The 13,672-nt window shown below is 42.0% G+C and overlaps 1 protein-coding gene across 1 annotated transcript in view; it reads right to left on the reverse strand.

Annotated features, from left to right (window-relative positions):
* Window positions 1-3,896: 3,896 nt before the first annotated feature.
* TBKBP1 (TBK1 binding protein 1) overlaps window positions 3,897-13,672 on the reverse strand; it is a 96,623-nt gene continuing 86,847 nt past the window's right edge. Inside the window, exons 8-9 of the mRNA XM_083147111.1 lie at window positions 12,974-13,599; window positions 3,897-10,272 (exon numbers count right to left, since the gene is read on the reverse strand). Coding sequence (XP_083003237.1) covers window positions 10,144-10,272; window positions 12,974-13,599 — 755 coding nt within the window. The 3' untranslated portion in view covers window positions 3,897-10,143. The remainder of the gene's footprint in view (window positions 10,273-12,973; window positions 13,600-13,672) is intronic.

The following is a 13,672-nucleotide window of genomic DNA, read 5'->3' on the forward strand; positions in this document are numbered from 1 at the left end:
AGATCTGAGGAATCTGAGGAAGTGTTACCCCCCTAAGCTGGTATTGAAAAACTTCTTTGTGACACTTAGTGGTGACCCCTAAGATTAAAGAAACCGTTACACGCTTGACACAACTCTGTATGACAGTGAGTATGGTACGCACCCCTCCGTAGATACGTTGCCTATCCTTGGGCCCATAAAGCACGTGATGGTATTGATGATTCATCCTTGAAAGAAACCTTTATGGGTGCATCACTCTTCTCCACCCTGTGAGTTGGGTACGGATCTTCCTCCCTAACACTGAGGGTATATCTGTATTAGTTTCTCATTAAGAGAGTCTCCCTGACCTATATTTCATTCATCTTTTCCATATACACCGATTGCTCAAGAAATTACTGTCAATCAATTTGTGACAACAAATCAAGCGCCGACAAGTTTGTTCTTCTTCTACATAATCACAGACCCATATCAACCGGACCAGCCTCTGAAGATTTCCCATGAAACCTGTGAAATCATTTCAATAACCACCTGCCTAAGAGGACACACAATTGTTCGTTACAGGTTTCCATCTACTGGAGGATTGCTCCCTCCCTAAATCCTCCTCTAACGGTACTTTGTATCACCATTCAGCTGCATCCATTCTGGGAACATTTACAGTGAAGCACTATAGGAACGGACACAGCACTTAGGTCCATTGGACTTATAGGTGATTTTACATTGCTTGGAAGGACTGCACTATGGGCCTGATTCTGGTTCACTTGCAACAGCAAATTTTCTCTCTAATGGACAAAACCATGTACACTGCAGGGGAGCAGATGTAACAAGTGCAGAGAGAGTTAGATTTGGGTTTTTACTTAAAACGGATATCTATATTGCAGTGTGAAAATAAAGCAGCCAGTATTTTCCCTGCACAGAGACAAAATAACTCCCACTAATCTAAGTTGCTGTATGCTGTATGGGTGCAGCCATCTTTTCTGAGATCAGCTGATGCAGCCAGTCACTGGGACTTACTTCTCACACGACTCCAGTATCCAATCCCAGTGCAGTGAGCACTATATAAACCATTCCCATGCACCTGTGCTTCATCAGGTTTCTCTAGCGACTTTCTATTTTTTGAGTTCCCAGTCTTGTGACCTCGACAAATAAAGAATCTGACAGGATAATACAATTCTTTTGACAGCAGATGCGAACAGGCAGAACAGGGGTACTATGTATTGTCATCCATATGGCAACAGCAGACGGGAAGGGCAGGTGTAGTCATTGCGTAATGTCTATAGGGTTAGAACCAACATGTTATATAGCTTTGTGCACTAAACATACAGAGATCTGCTGTATGACACTGCTACGGTCAGTGGTGTCCCTGTATATTATACTGTATACCACAGTTCCAGTGTGTCCTTTGAGCTTTGTGCTGAGTAATAATCACACTACACACAGCAACAATAAACCTACTGTGCAAATTACATAGGGCGCCTTAATCTACTAGCAGCGCTAAGGGATTTGGGCCCTTATTCAGATCTGATTACAGTACAAATTTGTTCTCAAAATGGGCAAAAAAAGGTGCACTGCAGGTGGGGCAGATGTAACACGTGCAGAGAGAGTTCAATTTGGGTGGGGTGTGTTGAAACTGAAATTGCAGTGTAAAAATAATGCAGCCAGTATTTATCCTGCACAGAAACAAAATAACTCACCCAAATCTAACAGTGTGTACAAATGGTGAGATTCCCTTGCTATTCAACTTAAGATTCGACTGCTATATAATCTTTGCTATCTCTGTACTTTTAACATACAATTCATACAACCAGCATTAGATTTGCACTCTATAGTCATTGCTGCCCTGTCTATCTGGGTTTCGATTTGTGCTGTCACGGGAGCACACATCGGGATGGAAAGGTAAAAAACCTGTGCGATCTGCATACGATAAGCAAACGATCTGCATGCGATTTTGACTATATAGTCAAAACCGAATGTCAAATCTCACCGTGTGTACACAGCATAACTCTCTCTATATTTGTTACATCTTCCCCACCTGCAGTGCACATGGTTTTGTCCGTTTTGAGAACAAATTTGTACTGCAATCAGATCTGAATAAGGGCCTTTATGTGCAAGAGGCACATGAGGCTGATCTGAGGGACATGTAACATTTGAGGCTATACAGAGGATCTCATGGACATTTAAAGGGTTGTGTGGGATGCCATGTGGGGATTTCTAAATGACAGTTAAGTAGCCCGTACGGAGGTCTGACAGAATGTGCAATGGTCTGATGGGCATTTAAGAGATGCAGGGAGAGGTCTGGCGACATTTAATGGGAGGTCTGATGTGATTGTATATAATAGACTTTACAATGATGAAATATGAAGGATACCAGAAACAATGAAGGAGGATGCCAAAGATGGGAAGCAAATAATATTTGCAATCATTGTTCACTTTAATTTCCTCCTATTTAAAGTTTTGGAAACAAACACAAGATACTGCATTTGGGAGGCCAATGTCAGGCTGTTTTTTTGCCCCCAATCCCTGGATGATGGTGGCACTGTCTCTCCCCACATCCTTCAGTCCTTTTCTCTCTCGCCTCCCCCCATCCCCCCTGTATGCTTCTATATACACTGCTGTCCGCCTGAGTGATGGATGCACATGGCCACAATAGAGTACTTCTTTGCAGATGCTTACCTCCCCAACCCACCTCCCCCCCCAAAATAAATTTGGTCCACCTTAATCCATAATAAAAATAGATATAATATATATATATATATATATATATATATATATATATATTACTGTCTATTTATTTAGAAGAAGGTGCACTCACCAGGGGCATGTTCAATGAAAGAAATCCATTTTTATTGTCACATCATATCAAGATAAAGTTGACGTTTCGGATGGACCATTAAGTAGAAATGTTGCAGCGTTCCCACTGAGTGGTCAGTCCAGAAGAGGACAATAAACACAGATTTCTTTCATTGAAAATGCCACTGGAGAGTGCACCTTCTTCGAATTATATAAATGCTCTGCATTGGATTTGCACCCCAGGCAAATTGTAGCATGTGTGCCAACCTGCAAGTGGGAACAAAAAATTAAATAGACAGATCGATCCCGAGAGGAAACCACTTCCATGCTGCTTAGTAGGAAAAAGACACTTCACTTCTGGCTGCAATCCAGCTACCCTCATTGATGCTTTTTAGTAGTGTTCACCTTTAAAAAGACTTCTGTTGAAATGCAAACATGACGATAGCTGGCGTGCAGTTAGAGGGGCTGTAAATCCTGTCTAGTATCTCCTCAAGCAAGGGATGAATCCCCAACATGGAATACTTGAAGTCTTGCTAGAGAGGTCTATTGGTGAAATATTTATTGTGCATACATTTGTTGACCTGAAGCTTATGAACATATGCCCTCTAGAATTAGCTTAAGTTCAGGGGGACTTTGCTATTAGATTGTACAGTTTAAGCCAGTGATGGGAAACTGGATATACTCAGACCCCAAAATTCCACCACATACACAGATCCTGCATGGCACCACGCATCTTCAACCGCTCCATATGCCATCCCTATTTCCTTACATGTGTAGATTTAAAAATGTTTGTTCTAGAAGCCAAGAAAATAGGAATGAAATAGCTTTTTATATACAGAGAACCAAAGAAATGATATGGTGCAGCTGGTGCATTCTATGGGGGTTACTTTGCGATTGAAACAAATATTTGCACTAGCTATATCTGATATCTACGGCACTTTCCCGTACATGCATCCACAGAACTTACCTATTACTCAGGCAGTTCACTTACATCCCCTGTTAAGCATGTTTTGCATTTTGTAAAGGAATATGTAAAGCACTTTGGTGTTCAACAAATCAATGGATATTATGGGCATTATGGGCAATGCGCATTAGAGGAACTGGTCATAGGATACTCAAATTAGGAGAAACCCAACAATAAACATGTTTAATAAAAAAAAGCACTTTTTATTCATTTCCACAGGACAGGAATATGCAAAGAACTGTGAGAGCAGCTGAGCAATCTGCAGAGTAGCTTTATTCCTTCACTGAGCACTGCAGTTACACATTGAGCTCTGCAGAAGACCAGATTTCAATGTACATAGCAGAATAGGAGGCCATACCAACACTGCAGAGCAGTATGCCATTCTGCACAATGCAAGTCTGAAATATGTTCCACTGAAGACAGCAATGCACCACACCTTACTCTATATACCAGAATGTCATTCAAAGAGCACTGCAGAGCAGCAGCACATATTACTAGTACTGCAGATCACTGTCACACAAAACACTGCAGAGCTCTATGTCCCACTAAGGATCTGGTGTGTTCCATTGCTGGCACCACAGTGTCACATGCACAGTGAAATTGCTCTGTATAATAGAACATTCTGGCAGTAGGCAGGCTACAGTGCACAAATGAGCGGTGCACTGCATTTGCCACACAATACGGTCATACTGCACACATCAAATATACAAGCACTCTGCAGACCACTCTGGCTCACAGTGTCATTGGGTTAGACAATGAGGGAAGACATTAGACCAGCAGAGCCAGAAATACAGACACTGTTGTGCAGACTCAGTGTATATACAAACATATATATTCATATAAACATATAGGTATGTATATGTATACATTACACATTAGTTAGAGGCTGAGGTATAACACGTCAGGGAGAGGCAACTCCCACCAGGAAGCTTTGAGTTTAACTCCCTGCATGCCAGGGCCTGACCAGAGAGACACATTTCTGCATGCGATGGAAATATCTCTTGGCAATGCACTGCAGGCTGATCTGGCAGTGAGAAGGTTAAGAGGTGCAGAGAGCTTTTAGTCCATTCATTAGTCCTTTTAGTCCATTAAATTCCACATTCATTTTAGTGCCATACTGTCTGTCTTCGACTCTTCAGTCTCATCCGACAACAGCTACCTCTAAAAATTCATATTATCACATGGTTTTAAAGATGGCAGCAACATTGGTGAGTGATGAGACTCCACTGTGAACCTTACATCCAGTTTAATGTTTAGGTATGAGAGATTTTATCATGCACACAAATGATTTTAGGAGCACTTCAGGCTAACCAGAGGATCGAAGGAAACGTTTCCATCCTGAAACTTGCAATAGAGAAGAGATGAGTAGGCACAGAATCAGCCTCTCATAAGAATTCAAAGCTGGCGATACAAGAAAATATTGGCCCTTTACGTGGTTGAGTATCGGTTTGTCTCACAGACTTACTCTGTGATGTCAGTTGTCCCTAAATGATGCGTTGCATACTCATTAAATCTTGATGGTCCAGTCCATAAATGACTGCCTCTGTCAGTAGGCAGGTGGGAGGGGTGATGTACTGTACTACCATGGTGCAAACTGAGCAACTCGTTTTTATAAATCACAAGAATAGTATTCTAGATCCATACTCAAAGAGAACCAAGGCAAAAACCTATTTTGTATGTCATTTATTATATGGTGCCTTGTACAGGTATCAAGAAATCAATGTCCTTTGTTCCCCCAATCACTGTGGGAGAGGACCTGTATGTGCACATTTCTGTATGGCAACAGCCAGGGATGACTCTACCACCAATTCTGCCTGTCATTAAATGAAGACTGTTTATGAGGAAGACATCCTTGTTGTTCTTAATGCAGGTGGAGGCTGTGGAACTTCTAAGATGCCACCTCCACACTTTCACTTGAGGGGCTAAAAAGCGGGTATTGATGGCAGTGTGAGTTTTGAGATGGGGCAGTAGGTTGACATTTAGCCAAGGCTGTCAAGATGCCGAGTGGTGTGTACACACTTGCACAATCACCCTGTGATTCTGACTATATAGTCAAAATCACATCGGTATTGCACGCGGATCGCAAGGGTTTTAACCCTTGCGATCCCGATGCGCGCTCCCGTATTGCACATCAGAAAGTCTGGGCTGCCTTTACTATATAGTGCAGATCTGCACTATATAGTCAAAATTGTATGCCATTGCATGCATGCCGTGCGATCCGATGCAATGCGATCTGATCGCATCGGGGATCACATGGCACATCTCAGGTGTGTACACAGTTACACACCATAACTAACAGCTCATCTTCTGACTTCAGCTGTGCTATGTCCTCTGTGAAGAGCTAGGGGGAGCAGTGTGAGATTGAGAGGCCAGTATCAATTGGTTTTACAGGTTTTCACCCTTTCAAAAAAGGAGGACAGAGTTACTCCATTTAGTGTACAATTTATCAAAGCACTGTAAATATCAAAGTAACCGGAAATATTTTTCACGGTTAATTTTCAAAACATCATCACCAGGATTCTGCAAAAATACTGGCCAACAGAAATTACAGTTGTAGATTCATTAAAATAAAAATAAAAATATTAATGTAAAAATTCAAAGATTTTAATGCAGAATAAGCAAAAAGGGATTTTACCCTTTGAGTGCCAATATCTCTGTGAGAGATGCGCAAAATATCTGCAAAAAATGCCAGCGTAGCTCACATTTGTTATATAAATTGAAATTAAAAATACTGTGTAAAAAAATATATTATATTTCCTATATAAGGTAAACATTACAGGTCATTATGATGGAAAAAAAAAATTGCTTGGCAATTTTCACACAAATTTTGACAAATTCACTTGGCACTCAAAGGGTTAAGCAAGCAGTAAAGCATGATTTTTTCACCACATGCGCGATCACCATTCTGAGACAGCAATAGCTTAGGAGGACGTCCAATGAAACAGTTATCGCTATTGTCCATTATATAAATAAAAGTATTTATTGCATATTAGTGTTTTTATACATTAGGTTGCCCTCACGCAAATAACTCCTGCAATGACCACCAACTGCTATGACTATTGCATCCTTTGCAACGTACTACATTAGATGAAACCTGAAATCCAGCAAAAAAATTAAGTTTTAAATGGATGACGTTTTTTTTTCCCTCCTTCAATAAATAACTCTTAGGGGGATATCTTATTAGCAAAGATAACTCGACCTGTGTTCACGGGTAAAGTTATTGCACTTTTTACATGAAAAAGCCGCTTATCACGGGTATGCGATTTCCCATTTTTCGACCTATACTATTTGGAAATAGTGAAAGTGAGTGGCCTGTGACGTGTTAACCAGTGAAACATACAGGGGGAAAAAGGGAGATCAGCTTGTACCCCCGGAAATGGCAAAATAACATAGGACAACAGTATAGAAGTATATTAGGAGGGCATAGTAAAGATGTTGGAGACTTGACGTGTTCTATAGCTGCAATAAGCATTTTTTTTTTTTAAATCACTGAAAAAAGATAAAAAGCTTGCTTATTTGTGTCAAATAAATGCTATCCTAAAATTCAGGGTACACGAAAATGGTGATAAGTATATATTTGGGTCAATTAAAGACACTTTAAAAAATGTAGCAAAAACAACAGATTACTCCCAACAGAAAACTTCTTGTTCTACTCATAAAGCACCCGATAAATCTGTCCCATTCCTTGTAAGCCCATTTCCATCATTTTTACCCCAAAAGTTACATCTCATTATTGGCTAATTAAAAATAATTAACTTCAAACTGCATAATTAGTCTTTAAGTGGGGTGGTCAAGGGATTTTGAACCAAGTCCCAATATTATTACCCCAAAATACAGATTCTTCCCAACTTTTTAATTGCTCAGAGTAGGTGAAGAGAAATTTGCGATAAACCCTATGCAGAATTATTGCATGTGAATAATAGGATAGCCATAGGTGTGCGCACATTGAGTGTTAGGGGTGCACAGGCACCCCCTAATGCTGTGCCCACCCTTACAAACACCTCTGTCGCTAGCAATACCAGCAATACCTTTAACCAAAGACTTTTACTTTTTAGAACTGTATTCAATTTAAAGAAGCACCCATCAATCAATTATACAGTATGTGTTTGCATTGTTAATTGTACTAGACCATTGTCATATCACTACATATCTGTGTCATCCATATATGTTTATGATTGTATTTTCATGTATTGTTACACAGAGTAATTTGATTAAAACTGAAATAGGCCGGAGATTATGGTGTGGCTAACAGACCTTTTATATTGTAGAGAGTGCCAATAGATGACGGAAGACATGTCTGATTGGCGGTGTTAGACACGCCCAATAGGTGGAGCTACGCACACCCCTTTGACGGTGCACCCCCTAATAAAATGTGCTGCGCACGCCTATGAGGATAGCTGCGATAAAGCGGTTTGTGAAAAAGATGCATTTTTGTATTTCTTTTTACCGCATCTAATAGCTTATCCCCCTTATACTAGACTAGAGTGTTTCACAATGCACCATGTGATAAGGCTGATTACTCAATGATGTAAGACAAACACCAAAGTCATCACATATCAAACAATCACATTTGACGTGTGGCGATGATCACAGTTTTCACTTGAAAACAGAACAGGCAGCACCAAATGGCTTATGACCGTCCCAATTTCAGGGTATTGTCTTGCAATCAATTTGTGTTGTCTGGGAAATGTGGCCACACTACCAAAAGACATTGATTAAAGAACCAAATGGGGGGGAAATCGCCCTTTCCTTGCCAGAGGAACATGTGCAAATGCTCAGGAGGTCCTTAAAACCAGTAAGTTCCATTCCCGGTTTAGATGCGTTCAATAGTGTTGAAGGCAGCAAGTGCGAGGCCTACAAAACCACCAGGACAGGTTCCATTTAAAACAGGTAAAGTCTACTGTTGGTGAAGACAGCATTCTATTTGAATATCTCACAACCAACTGGAGGGACAGTCCAGCTGCTCTGTGATCAGGATGTTTTCACTAAGTTGTAGGCTGGGTGGGAGGCATCTTCCTGCTACAAGCAATGGTACTCTGATAAGTGTAACAATGCCCGTGGGAGACCACACCCCGTGTGAGGTGATCAGACAAAACAAAACGACCAAAGCAAATACAGACTGATGAGCTGCTATGGTTTATGCTCACCTAATAAGCACTTGTTCTCAGTATGCACCATGAAAGTACATCTCCCAGTACATGCCTGTTAGATGTACAGTGTAGTTTTCATTGTATAAAAACAGTAAATATATTACAGTATTCTTAGGGTACTAAGAATGAATTACACAGCAGTATTAAAGACACGTGCAGTTATACACATCTTAATATGATAGTACATTTGTGTGCATTAACTGATTAGTTACAACCGAATTAGTCACTGACTCTTGTCTGTGTTTTGGTACAGGCGAGGAGATCAGCTCATTAATGCTCACATATTTACACACAGTAGATACAAGCACTTTATGAACTCAGAAACAGTAACCTTAAGGATTACTTGTTGGGATTCCCCTCTGGGAGATCTTATAGGGTGACAGTAACAAGTGCAGGAGGCGTGAGGTGATTCAGGTCATAAAAGCACTGCAGCAGGGGCATAATGAAGAGATTCACCAAGAGTCGTGCCCCAAAAACTTCAATGACGAAATGTGTGGAACCTGGGAGTATGCACCGCTGTCTCACCAGTCTGGAGAACTCCCAAAATCAGGAAGAGTCCTGAAAATTATGGTTAAATAATAAGTATGCTACATTTTCATGAGAATAGTTGTATAGCTCAAAAAATGGCTGCTTCCACTGTTGCAAATAAGAGCACTGACTAAGAGGCTGAGCGCCAATGATTAGCTTTTCTACTCCACACGAGGTTTCTGCTCTCCCTGACCTCACCAAGTTTGTAGAACTGATTCCATTACTTTCTCAAGCCATTAACTGAATTTTCCATAACCATCTAAAAATCTCAATCCTGTATTAAAAAGGGGTATTTGTTTAAGTGCCCCCTTTAGCATTGTTTAGGTTAAAGGTATACAACTTGTGGCTCTACAGCTGTTGCAGAACTAGCGGTCCCAGCTAGGCATGGCATTCTGGAATATGAGTTCTACAAGTGCTGGAGAACCACAGGTTTTATAAAGTGGAATGTGTTCAATAGTGGTGTCTAGAGAGTTAACATCATTATACTGTGCAAACATTTGCAATTATTAAATACCCCATCGTGTTTATGATCAGTGAATCTCACTTCATAACAAGATGTGTTCACAACCAGTGATTATACTGTATTTCATACAGGAGTATATAGATACTCATGATCACCACAACATAATGTGTTCATCAACAGTGCATAAAAACTGGGGATTAATATTCTGTAGACCAATAGTGTGTAGCATCTTTATATCCCGGAGCCCCACACTGAGTGGTTGCAAGCTGCTGTTAGATCTTGCTGTTTTCAAGATGGGAGTCAATATGTTTTATAAGAATGTCATCTGGGTATCCAACAGGAAAGGCCAACTGGCAAAGAGGACAGCTTCTTACCTCCGAGTCTACGGTCTCCATCAGTAACTGCAAGGAAAGAGAAAGAGGGACATAAAGGGAAGGTGTGAAGGAGAGATTAGAGTTGGGAAATAAAAATATATACGGTTAACAAGTATAGTTATATATCAATATTTATATATATATATATACATTACAGCGGTTAAAAGAAGTTTGAGTACGTCAACATTTTTCTCAGTAAATATATTTGTGATGGGTCTATTGTAATGAAATTTGCAATAATGTCAAATGACACCGGGATAAAAGTATTGGGTACTCTTTACTTAGAAGGGCGCCCACGATTTTGATCGTGGGCATCGTTAGTAAAAAATCTCGGGCATCTCGGGCATTGAATGCACTAAAAAATCGGGTGCGATCAACCGACGAGATGCCCGAGATTTCCCATAGGGAACAATGTTAAATGTCTCAATTGACCCAATTTTCCTGTTCAATGCCTCAATTGACCCGATTTTTCCATAGGAAACAATGTTAAATGGGCCACAGAGGCCAAATAGGCACCCTGAAGTGTATAATGGCCACCCGAATTGTTAACGCCACCCCACGATCAACGTCAACCCGATGCGTGGCGAGCGGCGGCGGTACGCGTCCTACGACCTTTTCATACCCCCACTATCCACGTCGGCGTGGAGTTGAGAATAGAAAGTGTGGCGAGCGCAGCGAGCCACCGAGCCCGAAGCGTGGCGAGCGGACGCGGATACCTTCACAGGTATCCGCGTCCCCTCGCGGGCTTCACAGCTGTCCGCGTACCGCGAGACATAATCTCGTAATTAACTACAATTAAATACTTGTTACATGTTCACATAATTATTTAAGGGCATAATTATAACTACAACAAATCTTTTTATAATACTGAAATCAGGATATTAGATCTGATCATTTGTAATATCCTGTATTTCACATTAATATAACTATCAAATTATGCAACAGACACACTCATCAGAACAAATAATAAATAAAATCTGTCTGATTGTGAGCCGACAGTCGGGATCCCGACAGGCATTTACCCGACGTTGGGATCCCGACTGTCAAAACACTGACGCGCAGCGAGCCACCGTGCCCGCAAGGGGCTTTGTTGCGCTGGCCATGTTGTCTGGGTCCGGCCAGTCGGGATCCCGACATCGGGATAATGACTGTCGGACCCCTATACCACACCTGGTTGAACCCACTACTAGGGTGACCAATCCCGGGATCGGGATTAGACTGCACATGCGCAGTCTAATGCCGGGTAGCGTCTGAGCATGTGCTCAGACACTGCCCAGCTTCTCCCTTCCCTGACAGTGTGGCTCTGCGCAGCGTGACGAGGCCAGAGGTCATGCTGCGCAGGCCAAGCAGCAGCTCCCAGTCCTGGTCATGATGCAGTCTGCATCGCCCGCTCGGCTCTTGGATCCTGCTGGCGCCCACTCACCCTGCCCGGCTTAAGTGATCGGCCGCCCAGCCCACCCTCCCAGCTTCACTGACCGGCACCCACCCCCCCAGCCGCACTACACTGCAAGTGTAAATATATATGCAGGGTGGGTTTTTTTAATTAGGGAAGCCAATCCCGGGATTGGTCATTTTTCAATCCCGAATTCCGGGATTGAAAAAATGCCCCGGGATTGGCAACCCTGCCCACTACAAACCCCTAAGGAAATGATGGCTAGGCGCAAGTGTGGAAGAAGAAACAAACTGCTGCTATTCCAAAGCAGATAATATTTCATAAGTGGGACATGCTGGAGTCAATGGCACGAATTGGGCATGTTTGGATGCCAGCCTGACTGTAGCAGCAGTGTACAGAAGCATCATGTCTGCCTATGGTATCTATGTATGTATGTATGTATGATAAAATGCATTCAGTCTCATTAGTCAGCATTTACCCTGAGTGCTAAACGCAACCAAGAAGTTAATGAGGAGGAAAAGTAGAAAGTCTGACTGGCCAAGTAAATCTCCTGTGATAAATCCACCCAAGCGTGCACTTTACTTGCAGCTTATGACTGAAACCAACCAGCAACTGCAGCATCGCATCAGTTAAGCACCGAATAAACCAAGAGTCTAGTGATATCACTGGGTCAAGGCATGTGCAAACAAGTTTTAGCTTACTTTGCTTTTAAGTTGGTTACTTTGTCTCAGTGCTGACTGCATAGTAAAACGAATGGACAACAACAGCGTGTTGCTACTGTTAACTGCAGATACCCAGATGTGCAGTAACAGGTGATTATATATTTTTTTAGCTTTCCATGCGCAGCGTACATCAGTGACTATGACAATTTTGTACTCAGTGTTGTAGGACATATAGACAGCACTGATAACCCCCAATTAATTCTACATTCTAATCTTTATAGGAGACATTTGTAATCGATAATAAATCAAATATTAGAATATTACCTAGGCATTATGTGCCCTGTGTGTAGAAGTATGCAGTCTGCACCCTTTTCTGGTCATTAAACTCACTGTTATTTCTAACCACTGTATACTGTACTTTACACTAGATGGCAGTTTATCCAAATAATAATAGCCAACCGTGGAGCTATATATGATATCACATAACACAGAATCCTGATGATGTAATGAAACAGCACTCTCTTGAGAATATTAACCAACGTCTCATTTATGTCTGATTTGGTGTAGTTAGAAAATGGTGTGTCACTTGTTAGAAGTGCATTACTGTATCTTCAGGCCCTCCTCTTACACTTGACAATTGACCGTATGCATTTATCCCCTCCCAAATTCTTACATTGATGGAAGGCCAGGACTGTGCATGTTCTGTACGGGAGTATGATGACATTCTTCTGCTTGCCACATCAGGAATTGGGAACCCTGCACAAAAGGAAGCACAGCGTACTGCTCCAGGCTCTGGACTGGGTGGAGATGGAGGACTCCATTCCTCCTCATCAGAAGATTGCTGTGAAGGTTCCTGGAAGCAGGGCACATTAGGTGGGCTTCCGGCATATCCATCATTGTAAGACCGTTGCTTGGGCAAGGTTGACGTTCCTGCTGGTATCCATAAGGAACGGGGTGACCGTGGATACAGAGCAGGCTCACTGATCTCAGAATAGCTTCGGCGGGCCTGGAAAGATGCTTTGGCCTGGTGAGCTGAAGGCTTAGAATATGAAATCTCATTGTTTGCAGGGGATGGGCACGGTGATGGTGCTGGAGATCTACGAGAGGGAGAGGATGGTGGAACTGGGGAGCGGCGCTGGTGTACTGGAGACTGTGGGACAGGCGATCTTCTCTGTAAAATGGGAGATGGACACTGTATGACCGGGGATCGGCGCTGTGAGGATGGAGAATGGCGAAGAGAAGAAGGAGAGTGTCGGAGTGGGCAGGGGGAATGACGAGGTGGAGGAGAATGTCTCTGTCCTGGAAAAGAGAAAAAATATTTAGAAAATTGAAGTATAATTCTTATATACCCACCAAATACTACTATACAACA

The sequence above is a fragment of the Crinia signifera genome, chromosome 6 (genome assembly GCF_055691185.1).
Source record: "Crinia signifera chromosome 6, ASM5569118v1, whole genome shotgun sequence".
Lineage (NCBI taxonomy): Eukaryota > Metazoa > Chordata > Amphibia > Anura > Myobatrachidae > Crinia > Crinia signifera.